The sequence below is a fragment of the Malus domestica genome, chromosome 03 (assembly GCF_042453785.1).
Source record: "Malus domestica chromosome 03, GDT2T_hap1".
NCBI lineage: Eukaryota > Viridiplantae > Streptophyta > Magnoliopsida > Rosales > Rosaceae > Malus > Malus domestica.
The window spans coordinates 28,227,283-28,251,999 of NC_091663.1; the positions used below are offsets into that span (position 1 = coordinate 28,227,283).

Below are 24,717 nucleotides of genomic sequence, written 5' to 3' on the forward strand. Positions count from 1 at the left end.
AAAGTGGTCTGTACGACAAGACTAGGTGTAAAATAAATATGCTCTAGTGCTACGATCACGTGAAGACTGTACAAATGATCGCGGGTCACCTACAAGTTGGAACCACCTAAAGTGGTCTGTACGACAAGCCTGTGCACCTAACTTGGATCCAAGGTGAACATATGGTGCGGGAGGTGAACATCACGTGAAGGACTGTGCCCTAACTCTGGGCGGGAGCACTAACACCAGGGTGCAAGTTTATGAGCTCTCAATGCATCACATCATCTCTCGCATAACTAAAGCAATCTCATATCTTTAATTTATGAACTTACCTAACGCTTACTTGTGCGTTTGCAACACCAATCATAAATATATGCAACTACTAATGCATAAATAAAATAGGCAGATACTTTGCATGGCATTTCAAAACGTATAATCATTCAAATTCATTTTCTGGGAAAAATCTCAAGTATATAGGTATATACGGAAAACCAAAAGCCCACTCACTGATATGTGGAAGGGTCGTAGCCCCCAAGCCTCGATTGATGCTCGTCCTTCGGATAGGTCTCACCTATATGCAAAATAACTAAACAAACGTTATTTAAAGCACATATACAAAACTAGGAAATAACTTCTCATACAATGCTCAAATAGGGTATTTGAATATACCACCATGGCCTACTCAACCTCAGGAACATCCTTATATTTTTAGAAAATTTTTCCGACCACCCACATGCCTTCACTCGCAGGCACGTGCCTAACACACCAAACAGATTCCCTAACTGCGTTCGGGAATATTCCGTTAAATATAAGCATATACCGTTAAATATACCTGACATCATTAATCACCATTAGGAATATTCCGTCAAAGTTGACGAAATATTCGTCTTCTTCTCCGGCGAGTCACCGGATTCCATCGTCGTCGTCGGAAAATGGGAAAATTTTCTAAACTTCATATCTTCTTCATTTCTCAACCAAAATTCATGAAATTTGTACCAAAATGAAGCTTACAACGAGTAGAACAAAACCTTACCAACTTTAAGCCCTAAAATCCATGGGATCTCGCCGGAGAAACCTCAATAATCCGACCAAAACTTGAAACTCACGAAGTGGGACTTCCCGACGTCCAAAACACTCCAACTTTCTTCCCCAAGCTTCGTGAAGATGTTTTAAGGCTTCCTATGACCTTAAAACTCACTGAAAAGTCCACATTTACAACTGCATGAACAGTAACCCCAATCGGGGATCTTGGTTTCACGGGTTTTTGAGGTTTTCACGTCTGACTAAGGGTATGGATGAGCTCCTGAGTTCACAAGGAACACAAAAGCAACCTCCTCGACGTCGATCCGAGTAAGATAAAGCTAGTTTGAAGAGTGATCGTACAACTTGTATGAAAAATGGATAAAATCTGAGAGAATGAAAGAGAGAAGGGTCAACGGGTTGTTTGGGTGTGTGTGAGTGGTCCTAGTTTGGGTTACCAACCAAAACAAATAAAAGCTTAAGTTCTAGTTGGGTCCAAAAATTTAGAAACTTAACATATTGGTCCACCTCTAAAAGCATGTCACACACAACAGACCTCAACGTCCAAGAGCAAAATAAACATTTCACACTGACGATAAAATAATTCGGGACGGGCTGTGACAGTGTGTCATCTTGGGTGATGTACACCTTAGTATGTGTGCAAGTGGCTCGTTATCTATATTAAGAATTATTTATCTATAGATTTCTAAGATGACACCTGTTGTTTGTCTTAGGCGCTAGTCGTGTGTGAGCTCTTCTATCCTTGTGCTAGGCTACTATTGCACAAACTCCAAGTGAGTAACTTTAATATATGTGACATGGTTATTACCCATGAAATTGTCATGCTGATATACTTTGTGGTTATGGTATGCATTTTTAAATGTGTTTCTATTGAAATGTTGCTCTTAAATTCAATCATCAATCTACTTTTATGAAGAAAAAAAATTGTTATAGTTATTTGAGATGATTGAAATGTGACGGCGATTAGAAGACTGCTACCTTATTGTCATGGGGTTATGTGACATGGGAGTCTGCACCATGTAACACTGGTACATAGATTGTCCTGTTTAGTTTATCTGCATTTGGGGACCATACTATTTAAGGGTTGTGTTTGGTTAATCTGCATTGGGCAATCCTAGGATCATTCTTGGTTTATCTGTTATGGGTGATCCTTATTACTTAGGTGTGGCCTTACATACTTTAAGGGGTGATCATACTTGGTTAATTCGCATTGAGCGATCACTGCCTACCAATGTTCTTATGAGTGGTTCTGCTTGGTTAATCCGCATTGGAGGGCTACTTCCTACTTGGTTATATATTGTAGGTTTTGGTCAAACTATGTCACTCTAGCCCAAATTTTTAGTATGTTTATGGAAGCGAGAATTGAGAACCTGTGTGGTTCAATATAAAAAAATTAAAAAAAACGATGGTTGTCTGTGTGACTCATTTGAGATTTTCCAACGAGATTTGTCTATGAGTTTATAAATGGTTTTATGAACTGATGTTTCTAAACTGGGACCTTGCTATGATCCCACGATCCCGGATATCCTATAATCTCATAGTAGCAAGATTTAGAGTGACTAGGTTGACCACATTGCTCACAGATTCTATCTGATGGAGGGCGACTGGAACCACCAGTCAAATGGCAGTATAAGGGCTGGATTGGTCCAGTTGGTTGGTGCGGTCATGGTTACGAGACTAGTTTGACGTGGGATGGTTTCGAGCGGTTAGTATAGCAGTGTCGACAGCTTCAGACTTACCATTCATCTTTTCTTAGTGAAGAGCATCGCGACGAATATACGCATAGGCTTCTTCCAAAGGGGAATATGATCTTTGCGTAGGATTTCACCTCCAACTTGTTCAAATTCGGAGTTGAGACTTGCAAAAAAATTGCACTCTCTGATGTTCAATAGATTTTCTGTATGTTTTCACATCATCTTTATCCTTCATGGCCACCTGTTCACAGTGGTGCAGTTCTTGAAAAATCTCCGTTAACTCTCCATAGTATCGTACAAAGTCTTCGGGTGACTAAATAAGTGACGCATTCAAGAAAATGGGTGGAAAGGCAAGTCCACCCCTAGAATTAATCTTTGGCAAATATAGTCTTACACCACAAGGGTCCAACCCTCTCTCTGGCAGTTGCTGTAGCCAAATTTTGCTCCTACTCCCTTAAGGTGTCCCCACATTATCAAGAATATTGATCAGGTTATTATTTTCTTAATCCCAATATTCTCTTTCTTCTCTACTATATATACCTGCTCTCCTCTGGACGTCTTTTCTTCACTTTCCGACAGTTTACTACCAACACCATATACCTATATTTCCTTGTTCTATTTTCATCATCTTATTAATTCAAAAAGCACTACTACACAGATGGAAGATCGCTCCAGAAACTCTATGATGGGAAGAGGTAATTCTTCTGATACAAGAACCACTACTCAAGAGTCCCCTGAGGAGAGTAGTTGGACTATGTACTTGCAAGATTTCATGATAACCAATAGTCAAGACGATGACGATGACGATGACGACCGCAGTTCTTTCTCCTCATACGGTTATGAGAATTGTTCCATAATCTCCGACGCCGCTTCTTCAGTCACCCGAAAGTTTACTATTAATGGAGAAGTTTTAGGGTTTGGCGTGGTTGGAGGTTATAATAGATCTGACGTCATGATTAAGAGAAAACCCAAGGAAGCTTTTCTTGATGATGCTTTGGAGGACACAGCTAGTTCTCCAGTAAATAGTCCCAAGGTGACTATCCTATTCCTAATTGTTTTTTTGTCGGTCCAATATTTTTTTAATCATGCTAACTTTTTACAAGTAAAATGTTTAACATATGCTTCCCAGATTGAATTAATTTCATTTGTACTTTCATTAGGTTTGTAATCTAAGCCAGTCAACTGTGGAACCAACAATCCAAAAAGATTATAAAGACATACCTAATGCGGTAAAAAAGAAATTTACCACACTATTTTTTCATCGGTTTTCTTTTTATTGTAGCATTGTCTTTTATTATTCTGGTGCTTATTTTTGCAAACAATGAGTCCTTAAACCGATGGTGTGCTTTGAATTTTTGCTCTTACAGGAGAAAGGAAGTGCTTCTGGCCGGGTGGATGAGAGAAATGAATCGGGATTTATTGGGAGAGAGAGTGACTGCACAGAATTGAAGAAAAGGGGACTTTGCTTGGTTCCATTTTCTATGGTAGCAAACTATTTTGGATGAATCATTGCTATCATAGTCCATATATACTAGTACCTCAGTGAATACGTATATCTCCTCTCTCTCTCTCTCTCTCTCTCTCTCATAATAATTGATTCTGTACATAATGTGATCGATTGCTTTTATCATATGCTATTGAGGAAGTACACTTCATGTATCATCAATTTCAGCAAGAACAAAATCAAAACCAGTTGTCCAGTAGCTGTAGACGATATATATAGTCTTTTCCCGTTAGGTTTATACTATGATCACAATCATATAAAGTCATAGTATCAACAGTATCAATATTATAAACGACGTATCGATGGCATATGTACACTATCATCTCTTAAAAGTGCGTAGTTAACCACGCTAGATAAAATTTGCATATACAATAGCAGGCAGAATTAGTGTTAGATGAGGTAAGAGACGTTAATTTATTGGGCCAAAACTGCACAAACTTGATTATTTTCGTCGATACTGTCTTTCAGTGAGGAAATCAATTAAGTTCATTGATGAAGATCTCCACTAAAGGACCATTTTGTTGTAATATCCCCTTTTCCAATTTATCTTTATCTTAAAAAATAATCATTAACTACTAGACGCATCAAAGAAAAACATTTGCCACTTAGTACTACGATCTAGTGGTATTTTTCTTCACTTGCAAGTAAGAGGTCGGTTCGATTCTCGCCAAAGACAAATTTGAATCATATTATTGCTGGCCCATTGTGAGGTCAAGCTCATATTCCTCCCCCTTATTGTAAATAATATCGTTTGTTTAAAAAAATACAAACAAACATAAAAACGTGGATTAGATTGCTTGTTCTGTACAATCAAGGCCGTTGAATGGGCGTAGCTCATAACCGTTGGATGAAAAGAAGTGAAGATAATTTTGTAGTTATTGAAGGATAATATTGTGATTTTTATCATAATTATCTTTTAATAATGATTTATCTTGTCTTTTTCTTATGAAAGATGGAAAATATATCTCATGCTGGAAACAAGCGGCACGATTCGAATTGGTTTGAATGTGTGGTTTGGATAAATTTTGGTTGACGGATCTGCATGCATACGATGAGGTTGAGGGAAAAAATGGTGATATGCTTGGGAAATAATTCTACACGTGGTGGCGATAAGATGGCAAAACAATTGTTGGGACACATGGTCTTCATGCATGCATAGGAAACTTGCGGATTGGGTGAATCCCAATAGGTAATTAGATAGACATCTGCAACGTGTAGGTGTTTGGGCCCAAAATATCAGTTTGGGCCGAGTATAGAATTATTCTCGGCCCAGAAGGCCTTACGACAGGGTTATCAGGGATCGTTTAGTTCTGGATCGGTTAGGTCATGGGCTTCCAAACCTGGGTCGGTTAAGTCATGCTGCAAGACGAGTTGAATCCTGGAGCAATGAGGAGTCTCGGCAAGACTAATAACCTGGAAGTGAATCCAGCTCAATAAAGGACTAGGTTCACAATTATAGTGAAAATAGGATTGGTCGAGTTGGTGTTTGATCAGGAGAAGAAGTCCTAATCCGGGTAGGTTTTTAACTCGACCTTGAAGGTATCCGGTGCTATAAATAGAAGAGGTTGTACATCGTTCGAAGCCCCCTCCAATTCAACACACAACTGCCATGCGCAAACTGTCTCAACAACTTTGAGATTTTTATTTTCTCTTTTCGCTGACACATCTTCCGTTGGCATCAACAACACTGTGAAAGCAACCGGTGATATCTTAAGTCAGCATAGATAGCTCTATCGCCGTAGAATCAGCCAATCTCACAGCATCTTCCGTTGGCATCAACAACACTGCAGCGAGGACGGTTGGTTACCTATCCAAGTCTCGGTCGGAAAGATTTCCGAATCCTTATTGATTGAGGTCATCTCATTAGCCTTCTCGACGAAGTGAGGTGTTACAGTTTACGGAGCTCGGCGCATTGCACGCCGAGTTATTTTATGATTGGATACTCTCAAGTGGGATTTAGAGTTCGACATTTAGACGGCCGAACCACGTTCACTATTAAGACGTATATTTGTTTTGAGTATTTGTGCCCTTACACTTTGGTGTCGATTCGGCGTGAATTTACTCTGACGAATAATATCACTGTGACCGAATCCGACGACGGCGATTCGTGAACTTCGTAAGAATAGTAGCCTTGTCTTCAGGTTCGAGAACCCAAGAGGCCGAGACGTGTTCCTTCCTCGGTCGCAATCGCAAGATGCAGAAGTCAGACGCGCACCCAACACAACATCAATAAATTTACTCCTCGGCCGACGAGTTGGCACGTCCTACATTCACCGAAGGACGTAGTTAGCTTATAGATTACTCGGCCTGCATGCCACGTAGGTTTGGTAGTTTTTAGGGTCAACAATATGCTACATGTACATTCGCATTCTCTCACTACAAAGTGATTGAGCATTTGTCCAATTTTCTCATGATCGATCACTTACTCTTATCATCATTAGTGTATTTTCCTGGCGGAGATGGTTTCACCACTAACCATTGCGAAATTGAACTTAAAAGCGAGTTCGCTTTCTGTTTTGTCATTGTTATCTTATGTGGTATTGCCGGCTCGCCGGGTTTTTCCCATTAGATATACTTTGTCTGAGCAAGGTACTTAAGGTTTAACAAAGGCCGTCTATAGTCTTCCGTTTTGTAATTCCTTTCTTTTTTAATTCAGTTGCCAATGTTTAAGAGAGGGAGGGAGAGAGAGAATGAGATGAAGTTGAATGTTTTAAATGTTTTTTAAAAAAAAATTGGTGTGCGCATCCAGGGAATCGAACCCTGGTCAGTACCGTGGGAGGGTACTATGATACCACTACACCAGATGCGCTTGCTTGTTCTAATGATTTACTATACTTACAACAGTTTTCCAATTTGTTATTTCTAACTTCTGATTTATGAAGTAACTTTAAATTCACTAAGCCAAATAGAAGCTCGTTCCAATCCGAAATTCTACTATGCTTCGACATGTGGCATGGGACGAAATCAAAGATTTGTATGAATAAGGACATCCTCAAACAACAAAGTTACAATTAAAAAGCTAAAAAATTTACTAAACAAGCATTAATATATTAATCTATTAAGTTTTTCATACAAAACACTTATAATCATTGTTGGCAAAGTCAATCATATTGATACTAAGAGAAATGCTAAGGAGATTCTCTTAAAGTAGGACTCTCTATAGACTCTCCGTCATTTTATGTTTTTTGCGCAATGTTCAATAATGTTGGTACGGAAATTGTGCTAAAAACATGAGATGACGGAAAGTCCATGGAAAGATCCACTTTTGGAAGAGTCTCCTTAGCATTTCCCTTGATACCAATTAACATATAGGTTTAATTTTTATTTTAATTAGGGTTGGTCATTGAGATGCAAAATTGAACCGTCCCCGTGTGGCATGCACCCGACTGGAGAAATGTAGAGCTGGATGTGTTGTCAAGGATTTAATTATAAAAAATTAAACAGTCGAAGATCTCAATGTATACTATACAGTGGTGCATACAAAAAAAACCCGATAAACAATTACTAATAAAAAAAACAAAAACTAACAGAAGGAATCGCCTCTACCACTTCTATCTTAAAATATCTACATACTAATGCATATGACTGATTGAGATGGGAAATCCACAGACGCCTTTGGCCTTCTTTTTTGTTTCCAATAAGTAACTCTTTTGTTCAGAAAAAAGAAGAAGAACAGAGAGGATTCACCAAAAGAATTATCAAGTTGGTGTTATTCAAATTTCCACCATCGGTTTTGAATATTGTTACAATTATTCAAACTGTTCAGCTATTTTGCAGCGGGTTTTGGATCCTTGAAACGAGCAGGTTTCGGGTTTATTTTTTCTCAGGAAGCTTCTCTAGCAACTCCGGAATAACTTCAAATATATCGCCGACGAGTCCATAGTCAGCAACCTGGGATGATTAAAGTTTATTTTACTATTGGAATGGCAAAATCAGCAGCATGTAAGTGCATCCATGTCATATCATTCCAAAAGGTCTTGGAACTACGAAAACCACATGCAAAGCAAGTTTTGCGGAATGTAAATTCCTTAAACCTAAAACACAATCTGATTCATATTTCAAGAACGCTTCTCCCTTTTTCTTTTCAGCAGCGGAGGAAGTAAAAATGGCTTGGACTTTTGGATCTTTGAGAAAATACTAAATTCTTTAAGAAATGAATGCATCTTGTATAGGATGAACCTTCACAAAACTTCGAGAGAGTTCAAATCATCACCTGAAATATTGGGGCATCTGCATCTTTGTTCACAGCAACAATGTACTTGGAATCTCTCATGCCTGCTAAATGTTGAATGGCTCCTGAAACACCAAAAGCCAGGTACAACTCCGGGGCAACTATCTTTCCAGTTTGGCCAACCTAACGGAAAAAGCAATCACATTCTAAGAGAAGTTAGAACAAAAATACAGGACAAACAGAACATAAGACTAACTATAACAGGATCAAGGATGTGAGACATCATATCCTCATGATATCTTTATGGCGAACCATTTTGAAATCAGAACATTCAATTCCAGGAGATGTTTTGCCTGTTGAAGAAGTATAAACTAAAGAGGAAAAAGCATACTAGCTTTGACTATAACAGGTACTCCAATAGTCCAATGAAGCATCCGCACTACAAACTACTTAATTGGGACTACAAACTACTCCAATATTCCAATAGTCCAATGGTCCAATGAAGCATCTGCACTACTAACTACTCCAATAGTCCAATGACTAGAACCGAAGATGTTTTTGGATCCCAGAAAGGATTCTCAATTGGGACTCAACAAGCCCTTCTATATGGGATGAATTATTCACTTGTTGCATAATGTTAACTTATAACAGATGAGTTTTGAGAGTATCATGTCATTACATTAAACACAAAATATTCTTCAAGGTTGGGAAGAACATTTATAAATGTTACCTGCAGCTCATTAGGAACATATCCGGCATCAACAGCAGCACGGGTAGCTCCAACTAATGAAAAGAGAGGAAAGAAACGTCAGATTATTCTTATCCACATTGCAAAAACAGAACATGCCTATAAGTTCCAAGTATGGAAGGCTAAAATTCATCTAAATTGTGAATTTAATGTATGTTGTTGATATAACTCAACAACATATCACATTGCTAGAACAGAATATGCGTATAGACTCAAATATGGAAGGTTAAAAATTTTCTAAATTGTGAATAAATATTTATACAACTCAACTAAATTCTGTATATCATATTAAGTCGTAAGAAAGCATGGCAAGTAATCAACAAGAAACATTACAGATTATCAGCATACACAAGCACAGCCACAACGCACACGTGACAAAGTGACAAGAATAAGAAGCTCAAAGAGCAACACTAATAAGATTACAGATGCTAGAAAGAAAGAAAAAAAGAATGGAGTTCTGAGCACAAAAAGGATCAGTGGAATTACCAGCTGCACCAAGTTTCTCTGCGAGTTTTTCTATCATTTTGAAGTTTTCAGCACTTTTCAACGCACGGCCCCCAGTAACCACAACACGAGCATTCCCAAGATCAGGCCGGTCTGTATCCTGTGATGTGTGCTTTACATATCGAGATTTACAAACAGAATCTGCAAATGAGATAAAGGCTATGTCAAAATATGGCCTATGTTTTAATAGTCAATGAGGTAAAAAATTTAACAGCTCCATTTATGATCAAAAGGATGTTTTCTAGGGTTACACCATGGACACTTGTAGCATTACCGTTGACCAGCGAAAATGAATTCACAGGTGGGCATAGAAGCAGTCACATAACTTCTTGTTAATTAAATTAGATTTAAACGTATATTTGACTAGTAGATATTATGCATTCAAAAATGACAATCTGACCTTCACCAAAGGTGGAGAGGTCAACCTGGGAGATAGGAGCTTCATTTGATTTCGAATCAGCCGAGATGGGGGATACTGGAAAAGATGTTGATCTAATGCTCAGCAGACAAGGGCCAGCACCAGTGTATCGAACAGTACAAAGGGCATTTCCGGCATATATTGGCCTGCCATATGAAAAGATAATCTTACATTCTTACTGGTAGCCTGATGAAACCGACATGTACCACAGATACAGAGTCCAAAGTCAACCAAGACATGCTTACACAGGAACGTGAAACTAACCCCTCTAGACCTTTCCATAAGTGAAACAAGATACAAGAATAAAGACGTATTTCATGTTGGCATGCATCTGAGTTATAGTAAGCAGATAGTTCTAGTTTGAAGAGCAGGGTATTTCCTGATGCATGAGGATATGATTTTGTAAACACGGTTGTAGTGGCTTTGATTGATTATACTTCAGTGAATTGCTATTTCACCGTGTTGTACTGTTGTTTAGTTAATTTCATTTTACTGAAGTCGTTATGTACAAAATCACCAAACAATAATTTACATAATACGAGAAGTGATCACAACAACAACCTAACAACAGAGTTACCTGACAAATAGATGAGAATCAGAAATTTCAATCACATCCGTGATTGGAGAAACATCTAAAAGCGCAGCAGCCCGTGGCAGTATGTTCTTCCCAAATGAACCTGAAGCAGTGATTACATGTGAGTACCCACCTTTCTGCTGAACCAAATGGATCAGTCTAGCCCAAGGTTCTGCTAGAGGATGACTAAATTTCTCAGAATCAGCCACAAGCACCTACACAAACAGTTAGCAATCAAACACCATAACACTCTACATATTTCAAAATCCCATATCATCATATGGGTCAGTAGCCCATTTGGAAATATAAAGGGCCGTTTGATAACCATTTCGTCTTCAATTTTCAATTTTTTTTTAAAACCGAAAACTCGTTTGGTAACTATATCCTATATGCTAAAAGCTAAAAGCTGAAATGGTTATCAAACGGGCCCTAAAACAACCTCAAATGCAAGATTTTTAATTACAGCTTGAAGAACATGCGGGGTGCCATTTGAGATACCTGAGAAACTGACGGGTCACACGAAGCAGCATTCGCAGCCGCTTCGTGGAGGGCAGGGCCGGAGCCTGCTAATAGCAACGAAATCGAGTTTTCGTCGCTCAAAGAACTTGCAGCCTTCACTGCGCTGACTGATTGGGGTTTGATAGCACCACCTTCGTGTTCGGCTAAAACCAATGTGCTAATCTACTCAATTATTCGAAATAAATCAGAAAATTATACAATTACAAACTGGTAATGAATTTTCAGTACATTAGACGAAGCGAAAATTTGAAAATTTTGAAAATTCTGAGGTGACTGGAGGAAAGTGAGACTTACGGATCTTGAATTGAAGGATGAAGCGAAAATTCGTGACTTGAAGGAAGGAACGATTCGTTTCCTCAAGGCTCTGAAAGCTGCCATTTCTGAAGCTCTCTCCCTCTCTGTGTGTGTAGCTTTTGGGGTCGATGACGATGGACGAAGAATGACATAGGCAAACGATCGAACCGGCTGAGCTCCAAAATTCCTAACAAACGTGGCATTCTTATCAGTTATCACAACGGTTTTTAAGAAAAAAAACGGTGCGTTTCACGTGGGTCTTCACTTTTACCCTCTCCCTTAACCAATTTACTAACGATGACGATCCCATCTAACGGCTATATAATAAATAAACAATTTTTTCGATTAACACACTTAATTATAGATATGTTAATAGAATTATTAAACGATTTTCCATTGAGTTGATTTTTTAGAGTTAATCTTTAGAATTTGACCTATAAAAAATGAGAAATGTCCAAAAATGACAAGGTTTCTATATTCCCGTGCAAATTTTACTCTCTTTTTTGTGACCACAATTTTTTTGTGTGATCATAGATAGTATTAAATTGTTGATATTAACCAGGTAGGACCACCTATGATCTAGTGACCAAGTAGGCAGTAACCTCCCAATGCGGATTAAGTACGCAAACTACCCTTAGAATGCATATGATCCCCCAATGCGGATTAACCATGCAGAGTCACCCCTAGAATGCTCATAGTCCTCAATGTAGATTAACCAGGCGAGACCATCCATGTACGACACTACTACATGGTGATGTCATTTCATCGCACATGATATAACATACAATATAGACTCCACATAAATGACGATTGTAAGCACATACACTATAGACTCTGCACGATCAACAATTATGTAATCACAGAGACGTACAAGTTTTACGGAATAATTACAATACGGTCCTCGACATATCTCTTCATATTAGTAATCGCACATTATCATTATTGTTATCTAGAAGCTCAATACACACGTAAATCCCAATAAAGTGCCACTTGCATGCAAACCGAGACATACATCCTTAAGGTGGCTCACTAACTAAGGTAGACCCACTAGATTCTATCGGGTCTCTAGTAATGCTAACTTCCGCTCCTAAGAATGATTCAAAATATGTTGACCAAAAGTCAACCTTCAGTCAACGTGGTTAACAGTAAAGTCAACAACCCTATGTAATTCAATACGGAAGATCCACACATTGAATTTTTGATCTGTAAATTCCTAAGATTCTAACATAAAATGAATAACAACATACTATATTTCGTGACGATCCAATGGTCAGATCTTTGTTTACTATAAGAGTTAAGTGGTGTTTCTTTGTGAATTTAGGTTCAAACGATGAAATCTCATCAAATGGACATCGAAAATGAAATCAGGGCATTGACATTAGTCTAAGGAGACAAAATAGGGTCACTGGCAATGCGCCACCTCCACATGCAGCCACACATAACGGCCGACGGTTCTGACTGGTTGGAGTTTTTAACGATCACCTAAATGATTCAAATTATACTAGCATTAAGATAGTGAGGAGTAAAATATTTTTCATATCTTCACCAGAGTGCAAATTTGGCCAGAAGACGGTGAAAATTGTCATGGAAGTCACATATTTGTTGTAATTTTATGGCATCACCGTGGATGCTTCGATGGGTGATCAGAACCCATGGATCTCGTCCTAGGGTCCTAGGCTGTCGACTGGTGGTGATGGTAGACCTCAGGGTTGGACGAAAGGGTAGTTTTGTCGTTAGTAAGGCTCGGAGCTGTCGATCTCGGTACGCCATGGCCAAATAGGCACAAGGTTGGGTGGGTTGTGTTCGTGAGGATGAGGAGTTTAATGGTGGTGGTGGCAACAAGCCTTGCCGTTAGGGCTCGCTGAAAAAAGCCTCGAGAAGTCTGGATTGAACACAGGTCACTAAGCCATGTACTCGGGTCAATGCTAGCCAACACCCAAATGGGAAGGCTTCTCTAGTACTTCTTGAGCCTTCCACTTATAAAGGTCTTAATGATGAAAATCCGCCCGCCTTTGCTTGTTTATTTCTCCTTCGTTAAAATTTCGTTTCGCGAACGGTTTTCGCCTATGCGTTCGTAGGGTTGAGCTTTATCCAAAAACACTAAGAGTGACCTCGAAGGGCCTACAACCTTTTAATGACCATTTACGAAAATCAAACTTTATAATTAAGTAATCAAAACTCTAAATTTGATGGAAAATAATAATAATTTTCTGAAAATATGATATACGAATAATTGAATAGTGGAATCTAGTGATGAGATTTCACATAGACAAGTGAGTCGAAGAATGTTGGCCGAGATTTGTAAGGTGACGAAGCCATAAAGTGATAACGAGGTGGAAAGTTAAGAATAAATCAAAATATAAATTAATTGGATAAGAGTGTGCATGTGAGCGAGGTTAAATCTTTATTACAAAAATAAATGTCAGAGCATAAGTATCATTGTGCAACATAAAGTATAAATACACTTACAATTTCCCTAAGCTCATTAGTTAACTTATTTAGTAAATTAAAAAATTTAATTTTAAATTTTAAATATGTAATCTAAACTGCATATTAATAGTATCACTTACATGTGATTTTAAGAACTATAATATTTAAAATTAAAAAAAAAAAAAAGTAAACTTCTCCCCTCTCTCCACTCCCATGTTATCTCTTGCTCTCTTTCTCTCGCTCTCATCCTCTCTTCACTCTCTACTCCCACGTTCTTTTGTAATTATAATAATTTTTTTGAAAGGAAAACTAATGAAAAATGTTTGAAAACTTTTGAGTTTTAACGATAAGGATAAAATAAAGAGTAAAATGAATATTACTATAATTGACCTTTTAGTGTACAAATATGATTTTTCGTTAAATTTTTTTTTTTGAATTCCATTAAATTTTAAAATAAACTCATAAAATTCAAGTGATATTACTATAACATCAAGTCAAGTTCCTCCACTCGATCTGACTCTCTTGCTGCCCTATTGGCCACAACATCCTCAGGGGACCTTGGCTTATCACCTTCGCACGTGACCGATACGTAGGAGCGAAAAACAAATAGAGAAAGCAAAAGGCGAGAGACGAACGCAGCAGCTCTCTCTCCCATTTCATTATTTCTGTGATTTTGCTCGGGAAATCGGGATTTGAGCTCTCCGTTGCTCTGGAATCAAATCCAGTCCGCTCATCTCAGCCATGATTTCCACCGGCAAGATCAAGTCCGTCGATTTTTATAGGTCAGATCTCTCGCATTTCCTTCACTCCCTCTCACCGTTCATCAGCTCTGTGTGTGTGGTTTGGATCTGATCGTGGGAAATTCAGTTGGTTTTGGTGTATGTGATCTGTGAATTTTATATGGACAAGGGAATGAATGGCTTGGAATTATAAATGGAATTGAAGTGATTATAGTCAAGATTAATAATTTAATCAATACTAATGAAAGAGATTGGTGATTTGATTAGTTTGGTTGCTTAGAATTACTATAGTAATTTTTTTCTTTTCAGATTTAGGTTGATTGTTTTTTTGGAGGAGTTGGAATAGTGTTTGATTGCTTGAATGAACATTGGAAAGTAATGAAATTGGTATTATCCATAATTTTTCGAAATCGAACTTTCTATGGAATACCTATTTAGCTGTTACACAAAAGATGAATTAGGCATTCCATCCATACGTTGGTGCCATTGAAAGGTCCATTTCAACCACACCACCGAAGAGCGAGGAAACATTACTAGATTATTTGGATGTGCTTAGTGGAAGCATTAATAGCAAAAGATTAAAAGGTTTTAGCTGCTGGGTATCTGGCCTTTATTGTTATTGTTTTGGGGGACAAAAGTTATAGAAACAAAAAGTTAAACGGAAAGAAAACCCGAGGCAAAAGATAATAAATAATGATACAAAACAAGTATTGGAAAGCAAATGTGCTTTCAGAGTCGTAGTGCATAGCATTGACATAAAATTTTTTAACTACATGTGCTAGGAATTGGGTAAACTTTCTTCATGCATGTATGAAACTAAAGTTATATTGTGCCGCATTGCATCTCTTCTAACCCTGTGAAATAGAAGGAAAAGGAAATTTTCACAAACACCACCTGGACTATTAGGGGTGTGTGCAAAATACCACCCAAACAAAAAATCTTGCCAATTTACCACCCGTACTCCACTTTTAGTGTGGATATGCCTACTCTGTCAATTTCCGTTAGAAATTCCATCAAATCTCATTATGAGATGAGCACGTGAGCACTTTTCCTGCATATTTTGGGGTAAGAATTTCGTTGACTATAGCTTGTCTTCGAGGAAGCAGAAGATATGTCATGTGAGCTTTTAGTCAACTGAATTCTTACCCTAAGTCATCTAGGGGCCTTTAAGTGTAAAAAATATACTTGTAAAGGGCTCACATGTTTTGCAGTCTTTGCAGATGATACAACAACAACAAAGCCTTTTCCCACTAAGTGGGTCGGCTATATGAATCCTAGAACGCCGTTGTGCTCGGTTTTGTGTCACGTCTTCCGTTAGATCCAAGTACTCTAAGTCTTTTCTTAGAGTCTCTTCCGAAGTCTTCCTAGGTCTTCCTCTACCCCTTCGTTTCACATGTCCAAAAGTCTTTGCAGATGATACATTTTGACTAAATGTTCAAAAATTAATGGAGGTGGTACATTCACGCTGAAACATGAATCTAGGTGGTACTTTTGTTTGGGTGGTATTTGCACACACCCCTAATGGTGCTGGTGGATTTTATCAGTTTTTTCTATATAAAATATATAATCTGTGCTGTAATTTCGGTGCAATAGTTTCACCTATAGGGGTTGTCCTGATATTTTTATAAATATGTATTTAAGCTACAAATGCTTTACCTATGTACAGGAAAATTCCTAGAGATTTGACAGAAGCATCATTATCCGGTGCAGGATTATCTATAATAGCAGCTCTTGCCATGATGTTTTTATTTGGAATGGTAAGCAGCTCATATCTCTATTGGTTACTAATGCGCTCGAATATTCAAATTTGACCCAATTGACATGGATGGAGTGATGATTCTTTTTTAAGTTTTATCTCCAATGATGTTTTTTTTGGGATGCTTAACCTTTTTTCTATTTTATAATATCTATGAGAATTTCCAGTACTTCTGTTTCGTTTTCCAAGTTCGTTTCATAATTCTATTTTGTTGAGATATTCTTGTGGTTAATGTACATCATCATATCTACATTTACCTTTCTATTTTTCTTTTTCAGTAATCTGTTTCAGCACTTTGTTACTTTAATTTAATGATCATGACATTCCTTTACATCCTGGTGGAACTTATTGTGCTCATTTTACAGGAACTGAATAATTATTTGACTGTCAGCACCTCTACATCTGTTATTGTTGACAAGAGTTCTGATGGGGACTTCTTACGCATTGAATTTAATGTCAGGTAAACTTTCATAGCGGCATTGACGTTCATGAAGTTATTAAGTCAGTTTGTTCAAAGATAACTATTTTAACCATCATTTTGTAAGTCTACATTATCTTCTTAGTGGTGGTACACATGTAGATCCTATATATGAAGTTATGAACGAATAGTTATTACTATTATAAATTATTAAGAGGGGCATAAGTGTCATGGTTGAGAGTGGTGGGACTTATGAAGTGTTGACAAAGTGATGCCTAGTTAGGTTCATGGCTTCACGTGCATTTAAATTGATTAGGTTAAAATGATTCTTAGGTGCACTGCATGCGAATTAGTAGGCAATGCTTTAATCGGCCCGAAAGGGGCAATTATATTGTGCGAGCATTAGGCTATCAGGGTGCCCCCTTTCTTACTCCTGGAAAATTTGGTGATATCACATCTCTGATGCAAACTTTACTAAAAAAAAAACTCTTGGCTTTTCACTTTCGATAATTATTTATGCAGTATTTCTTCCCCTGCCTTTGTCTCAGTTCCTTGGCTCCCTGACTAATTTTATCTCCTTTTTCATGTAGTTTTCCCGCACTCTCATGTGAATTTGCATCCGTTGACGTGAGTGATGTGTTGGGAACAGTAAGCTTCTCTATCTACTCTGTTGCTGATTTTTTCTGCCTAATCCTATTTATCCTTTGTTAGTTATTTTTATATTCTTTATGTGGTATCCATCTGTCCTGAATCAGTTCCCTTTTATTCTCAGAACAGATTGAATATAACAAAAACAATTCGCAAGTTCTCTATAGGGACGGATTTAAGACCAACTGGCTCCGAGTTCCGCTCCGGACCCGTTTTACATAACATTAAGCATGGGGATGGAGATGAGTATTCTGGTGATGGTTCTATTTCGCTAACTGCCCAGAATTTTGAAAAGTTTACTCACCAGTAAGTGGAGCAAAGTTTAGGTCCATACTTATGATATTTAATGCCCCTGATGTGGGACACTTATGTTGTTATGTTGCAAAGTGATACCTTTCCTAATTTTGTTTAAACAATTCTTTTGCAGGCACCCAATTTTGATTGTTAATTTTTATGCTCCTTGGTGCTACTGGAGCAATCGCCTGGTAAATAAAATAGCTTCACATATTTTTCAAATGTCTTTTGATGAAAGTTTTAGCTTTCTTAATCAATCAATTTCTACAAATCTTGTTTTATAATTGCGTATGCATATGCGTACTATATATTTTTGGCATGATTGCAGAGAAATTAATCTCATATTTTGGCCAGAAATTAAACGTTAGATCATGTATGCCAAGAATGAGATCGTTCAATCATGGGAAAACTTGTCAATTTCAGTTTTCATTGGGAATAGCACTAGCTGAGGATTTGAAATCTTTAAGTTTTGCCAAAAGAAAGAAATTTAAGAGGTTGTAATTTATGTATTTTGTTTCATCTGACTTCTTTCTTACATACAATTTTTTTGGGTTTTGGAGACGTGTTTTACTATCATTTACTGCCTTGATTGTTTCCCTTCATTTCACTCTTGATCATGTATGTGCTTGTGTGTGTGCATTATCTTTTGATGAGTCACAAGATCCTTGGGTTAATTCATGTTGCCCTCTCTTCATTTTAGATGGAACTGTTCTATATTTAGAAGATACTTTGTGTGCATTAATTGTTTGGTTGATGTAATTGAACTATTTAGTTGAATCCATTCAAAAGCACATCTTTCTTGCTGCATTTGGTTCTTCCTCTTTTATTACTTACTTCACGTTATCACTTTCTTTTCAGAAACCTTCATGGGAAAAGGCTGCCAAAATAATAAGAGAAAGGTGCTTCACTCTGAAAATTGTGCTGATTTCTTCCACATAATATGATTTTCTAAGGGAGCTGTTATTGGCACTCCTAAATGGTCATCCTGGACTCATTCCTTACAATTTGAAGTTCACAGTTCTTCTCTCTCTTTCGGTCTCTCTCACTCTCTCTCTGTGTTTCGCTCTCATGCTCCCATGGTTAACAGGTATGATCCAGAAATAGATGGCCGTATTCTTATGGCGAAGGTGGATTGTACTGAAGAGGTTGACTTGTGTAGGAGGTATATTTTTAAATGGCTTAGTCCTACTTTTCACTTGATTTTCTAGGGAATACAAATTGTTTTTTTTATACATTCCATTGTGAGCATATACATTTTCAGTTCTTATTAGCTGTAAAACCACTCTACAGTTGTATTCGCATTTTTCTTAAGGAAAACTAATGAAAAAGGCTTGAAAACTTTGAGTTTTAATGATAAGGACAAAATAAAGGGTAAAGTGAATAGTACCAGGATTGACTTTTTAGTGTAAAAATGTGGTTTTTCGTTAAAGTGAACAGTACCGGGTGCTTTTCGTTAAAGTTCCCTTTTTCTTATTGTAAAAGAGAGCTACACATGCTATATATAATAGCTGACTTACGGCGGACAAGAAAACTGAAGGCAAAACTCCACTTAATGTGCTGCAATTGTAATTTTGTAAATAGCAGGTTTTTTTTTTTTTTTTTTCATTAATGAATATTTTAAATAATAAATTGAACTCGAAATGATCAGGGTGGTTTTTAATTTTGCTTGAAAATGTGGTCAAGACTTAAAAAGTGGAAGAGAAACCTATTTACCTTTTAAGAAGATTTTGGAACGAGTACTCTGAGCTGCCTACCAGTACCTAACTGGGGTGGTTTACGAATCAGTACTAGAATTTAGTTTTCTGAAGGGTGGTGCTATCCACACACCTATTTTTACTTCTCACACACCCTCTTAATTTCTGACCGTCGGATCAAATGAATTGAAGAAGATCAGTGGACAAAAATTAAAGGGTGTGTGGGGGGGGGGGGGTAAAAAGGGGTGTGTGAATAGCACTACCCTTTCTGAAATGCCCTGTTAGAGCTCTAGATTTTATCTTAAGTGCAGTATTCTTACCAACATAGCATTTTGCTAGCACATTAGTATGTTTGACTGTCTTTCTGCATGAACAGAGAACTGTTAACCTCAGGTTGGGAACATGGATGAGCTCATTTTAGACTGTCTGTATCTTCTACATTTTCACATCATATTCTTGAATGTTGCCCAGTTAAGCCATCACTCTTTAGTATCCCAGAATTGAACCACCGTTTTGAATTTTTTTTCATATCCACCAAGTTAAGCTTTTATGTGCTATCTTGTTATACTTCAATCCTTTACATCACTCTAGATACAACGTTGTTGTTCTCTTCTTTACTTATCTCTCAAGTTTGCTGCATGTACCACTGTCTCCCTGTTTTTTTGCTATTATTAACTATGCTTCCCCATAATGTTCAGGAATCACATTCAAGGATATCCATCAATTCGTATTTTTCGTAAAGGAAGTGATGTGAGGTAAATGCTACAAAATTCTACGAACTTTTTCTTTTCGAACAGATTTCTAATCATTCATTTATTATCGAAATGATTTCAGCCCTTGGAGTCTTAACATTACATTTTAGATCGCATTATTTATGCTTTGTACTTTTTTTTTGTGTTCCATCTTCATCTAACTTGTATGTGCATCTTATCTGCATCTATTGCATAGCGCCTGTGGTTTGTAATATTCTCTTAGGCTCCATTTCAACATGTGGATTTTAATGCAAGATTTGAATTTGAGTTTTTTTTAATATTGTGTGTGAAGTGTCAAAAAAAGGGATAAAGTGGGAAAATTATGTAGACTAAATTAGGAAGTTAACTTGAAATAACATTTTGTTCTCAAATATTTAATCTAATATTCAATTACATGTTAATTCGATTAGCATAGAATTTTAATGTCTAATATCTCATACAATTTATAATAAAAATGCAAATTCAAATCCTTAATATCAAGTCATCTATCTAAATACAACCTTAGGGCCAATTAGGTCTTATCTAGGTTTTTATGATAACAGTCCAGGCTCTTTCCTCCAGGGGTGTGTGTCCATTTTGAAGTGAATGTCCTGGGTTATAAAAAGGTTAACTGTTTCAGTGTCCGTTCTTTATATAGAACCGGATTATTTTGATTTATACCTCCGATTCTCAATTTCATCCCCATGGCATGCCTGTCTTGTACACATGAGGCTTAACTTAAGCAACCTCTTTATCTGGCATTTTTTCACAGGGATGAGCATGGACACCATGAGCATGAATCTTATTATGGAGATCGAGATACAGATAGCCTGGTTAAGGTACAAGCATTCATAAGTTTCAGTTAGCCTCACTGCATCACATGTTTAACTTTGTCTGTGAACTTTCTAGTACTTGATATTGAATGCCCCAAATGAAATTGTAAATCTGATCTGAAGCTTCCATCCTTGCAGACAATGGAAGCTTTGGTTGCACCTATCCCTGTGGAGTCTGACAAACACTCTTTGGAGGATAAATCTGACAACAGGGGTGAGAATGCAAAAAGACCAGCACCATTGACAGGAGGATGTAGAATTGAAGGATATGTGCGTGTAAAGAAGGTGATCTTTCAGTTGAAATTGAAATTACTAGAATCATTGGACACATTAGACCTAATCGTATGGCAATTGTTATTCCCATAGAATTCTTTGCTTTATTCTTCTTGATCCCAAAGCATGGATTGAGGTGCTTCACATGCTTGGAAATGCGATGAAAGTAGAGAAGTGATAAGGATTGAACAACTCATATCTATCTTTTCCTGAAGCATGCCTTCAGGTGTTTCACATGCTTAAAATTGGTATGAATAAAGAGAAATGCTAAGGTCAGTCATGACTACTCAATTTGGTTACCAGACCCGTGCACACAAGTCACCCTCACACCCTGAGAACCACATGTGCAGTCATGGTAGCCATGGCTGGCCTTGGCTTCTTCATGAATAAATTTTTTGCCTCATTAGCAACTAAACTATGGCTTTGTGTAGTTGGTACCTCCTTAAGTTTTTAAGTTCTTGTACTTGATGGTTAACATGAATAAACAAAAGAGAATATTGTACCAGTAATATGCATTTACTCATTTTCACAATTCTGACCTTCTTTGACCTGTCAATTGACCCTACAATGAAACTCCTAGTTGTTATTGAGTTGGAATATAGTTATGATTTGTCCTGTACCGTGCAGGTTCCAGGAAACCTTGTCATTTCTGCACATTCAGGAGCCCATTCGTTCGATGCTTCTCAAATGAACATGTCTCACGTCATATCACATTTTTCATTCGGTAGGATGATTGCTCCTAAGGTGATGAGTGATGTCAAGCGATTGGTACCTTATCTTGGTGGAAGCCATGATAGGTTGAATGGTCAGTCTTTCATAAATCACCGGGAGTTAGGTGCTAATGTTACAGTAAGTTTGTCACTATCCATGATTCTTCCTATCTTATTGTGTTTGCTGCTCCATTTTTTTACTAAATAGTGTTTATTCCTCTTCTAGATTAGCGATATTCCTTCATGTTTATTCATTATTCCTCTGTCCTTAACATATGATCTATTCAGTAGTGAAGAGATCATGAATGAAGTTTATTTTGCTTCGAAGGAATAGCTAATGCTTAAGCTGGTTATAAATACGTTTTCTGGTAATTGTATGTGCAGATAGAGCATTACCTTCAAATAGTAAAATCGGAAGTTATAACAGGGAGATCTCACAAATTAATTGAGGAATACGAGTATACGGCCCACAGCAGCTTGGTGCAAAGTCTCCAAGTACCAGTTGCGAAGTTCCATTTCGAGCTCTCCCCCATGCAGGTTTAATTTTTGTTTAAAAAGGAAAACCAACACCGTAAATGCCTTTTAGCTTTTAATATTTTCGCTTCTCATTTCTCTTTCGTTGTCTTCCATAACCAGGTTTTAATAACAGAAAACCGGAAATCCTTTTCACATTTTATCACCAATGTTTGCGCTATTATCGGAGGCGTTTTCACGGTTGGTATCTTCGTGCCGTCGTTCTTTACTTCTCTCAAGAAAGCAAACTGATTTTTTTCTTTCCTTTGGTTTGCAGGTAGCGGGGATAATGGATTCAATTCTGCACAACACAATTAGAATGATGAGGAAGATTGAACTAGGCAAAAACTTTTGATAGATAGGCGAAGCTTTCGTTAGTGTACAAGAAGAATTCTTTTAGAAAGAAAAAAGTGGAATGAAGCATCTCAAGTGCCAATTTTTCGGTTCGAGTTTTCAGTGCAAGAAACGATTTTATAAACATTATACATGCCTGTATGGTTCGTAACTCCTGTAATATATGTTTAGCTTCTATTTTATTTTTTTCGAAAATAATTTGATGATGGGAGCGGATTCATGACACTACTTTTTGTACATTATTTTTTATATGTTTTTTGGGGGTTTATTTTGTAATGTATTTTAACAATCCAAACTGTATCTTTTAGAATATTATTCATAGATAAAAAAAAAATCAAAACCACTAGGACATTCGCTTGTAGGAAGAAAATAGATGGTTACGATTTTACAAAAAAACTCTAAACTTTTAATTCAACGATCATATTGTTTCAGATTTAGGTGATTTTTGGTCAATATATCTTTATCAAAAGTTGTGTAAAAAAATAGGGAATTGGATCCCCTCCTGAGCAAAATGGTGGGGATCATCATGATCACACAACACGGGCCGTTGAATTTTGATCAAACAACTACAATTATTATAATTTTGGAGGGACTTCTCTGTTTGTAGCCGTTTGATTAAAATTCAACAGTCCGTGTTATGTGGTCATGATGATCCCCACCATTTGCTCAGGAGGGGATCCAATTCCAAAAAAATAGTGCAACCTATCTGTCCCCATGATATTGTAATTATTAGTGAGGTAACTTTATACTAAAAAGGAAAACACAAACTAGATACTCTCGCCTTTTGTTCTGGAACATGTCCACGAGGGATAAGTCGAAGGAGCAATTATACTTCTGCTTTGTTTTTCTGCCTTCCAGAATATATCTTTCGCTTTCTGTTCTTTGATGTTTTTTGCTGCAAAGGAGAGCAGAAAGTAGGGATAAATGTGAGGCGTTGATATAAAAATCAAATTCGCTGTCCAATTTTAATTTTATTTAACGGTCAAATATGCAACTAAAAAAAGAAAAAAAATATATATCTGATTGTTAGTTAGTGATATTAAGTAAATGCGCATGTACTGTAGCTAGTCCCTTCAATTTCATTGGTTTCAATTACTTAGCCAGTTGGATTGTATTCCTATATTCATTGATGGACATCAATAGATTAGATTTATGTGATTAGTTTCTTTGCAAAAATCCACTTATACAATTCAATCTAGCACGCTATTTTTCTGGCATAGGTAAGGATTTTCAATTTTTTTTTGAAATTATGTTTACTATACTATTAAGCCAAATATATATATATATATATATATTTTTAGTAATGCTATGGAAACCAAATTGCAAACCAAATTATCTGTCACCAATAAGAAACAAACACGTTAATCGATACTTAATTAATAATCCAATCATTTACAACCACATCATTTAGTTTGCAATTTTTTTTAAAAAAATTTGGTCTACCTAGTGTTACTTTTTTCTTTAGCATTCAGTTTTTGTTCTACACAGGACAAAAAAATCCACGATGAAAATTTCAGAACTACAAAATCTACAAACCAAGACCACGATGAAAATTTCACAGAACTATAACAAAGCATAAGATTTAGAGATTTTTGGCTTGTGGGTATAACTAGGTTTTAGCTTTGAAAGTTTTTGGGGTCTATATGTTCAAGTGAGATTTTTGTTATATTTGAAAGTTTTATAAAAAATTAAAATTGTGGAATTAGGGGCTAAATTTTGGTTATAAACGATAAAAACTTAAATTCACAACAAATTTTATATTGGATCAAATATGGATTAGCTAGCTAAGTTTAACGTCTTTGGATAGACGAACACCTCAAATATCTTATTGCTTCCATAATCGCGAGTCATGGAAGAAGGATAATACTTGCATCTCC

At 36.9% G+C, this 24,717-nt stretch overlaps 3 protein-coding genes and 1 non-coding gene across 5 annotated transcripts; 2 read left to right on the forward strand and 2 right to left on the reverse strand.

The window, feature by feature from the left end:
* Window positions 1-3,111: 3,111 nt before the first annotated feature.
* Window positions 3,112-4,417, forward strand: LOC103419004 (vascular-related unknown protein 3-like). Of its 2 annotated transcripts, XM_008357125.4 has the most exons (3): window positions 3,112-3,747; window positions 3,875-3,943; window positions 4,082-4,417. In XM_008357125.4, exons 1-3 carry the CDS (start codon window positions 3,373-3,375, stop codon window positions 4,217-4,219), a joined length of 582 nt encoding a protein of 193 aa, XP_008355347.1. In that variant the 5' UTR covers window positions 3,112-3,372; the 3' UTR covers window positions 4,220-4,417. The 2 variants fall into 2 exon arrangements, with proteins under 2 accessions (XP_008355347.1, XP_008355348.1); XM_008357126.4 differs by lacking the exon at window positions 3,875-3,943 and having other exon boundaries at window positions 3,249-3,747.
* Window positions 4,418-6,956: 2,539 nt separating this feature from the next.
* Window positions 6,957-7,027, reverse strand: TRNAG-CCC (transfer RNA glycine (anticodon CCC)). The gene has a single exon. It is a non-coding gene; the product is annotated as a tRNA-Gly (tRNA).
* Window positions 7,028-7,807: 780 nt separating this feature from the next.
* On the reverse strand, window positions 7,808-11,642 carry LOC103429171 (electron transfer flavoprotein subunit alpha, mitochondrial). Its single transcript, XM_008367317.4, has 8 exons — window positions 11,447-11,642; window positions 11,132-11,314; window positions 10,637-10,848; window positions 10,042-10,205; window positions 9,624-9,782; window positions 9,120-9,172; window positions 8,432-8,572; window positions 7,808-8,109 (listed from the first exon to the last, which is right to left on the reverse strand). Exons 1-8 carry the CDS (start codon window positions 11,528-11,530, stop codon window positions 8,032-8,034), a joined length of 1,074 nt encoding a protein of 357 aa, XP_008365539.3. The 5' UTR covers window positions 11,531-11,642; the 3' UTR covers window positions 7,808-8,031.
* Window positions 11,643-14,349: 2,707 nt separating this feature from the next.
* LOC103429182 (protein disulfide-isomerase 5-3) lies at window positions 14,350-23,183 on the forward strand. The gene is made up of 15 exons (XM_070818429.1): window positions 14,350-14,658; window positions 16,283-16,373; window positions 16,738-16,832; window positions 17,381-17,438; window positions 17,563-17,744; window positions 17,866-17,923; window positions 18,591-18,631; window positions 18,820-18,894; window positions 20,125-20,181; window positions 20,930-20,996; window positions 21,129-21,275; window positions 21,891-22,112; window positions 22,358-22,510; window positions 22,610-22,687; window positions 22,764-23,183. The coding sequence occupies exons 1-15, from the start codon at window positions 14,618-14,620 to the stop codon at window positions 22,839-22,841; spliced, it is 1,443 nt and encodes a 480-aa protein (XP_070674530.1). The 5' UTR covers window positions 14,350-14,617; the 3' UTR covers window positions 22,842-23,183.
* Window positions 23,184-24,717: the final 1,534 nt, after the last annotated feature.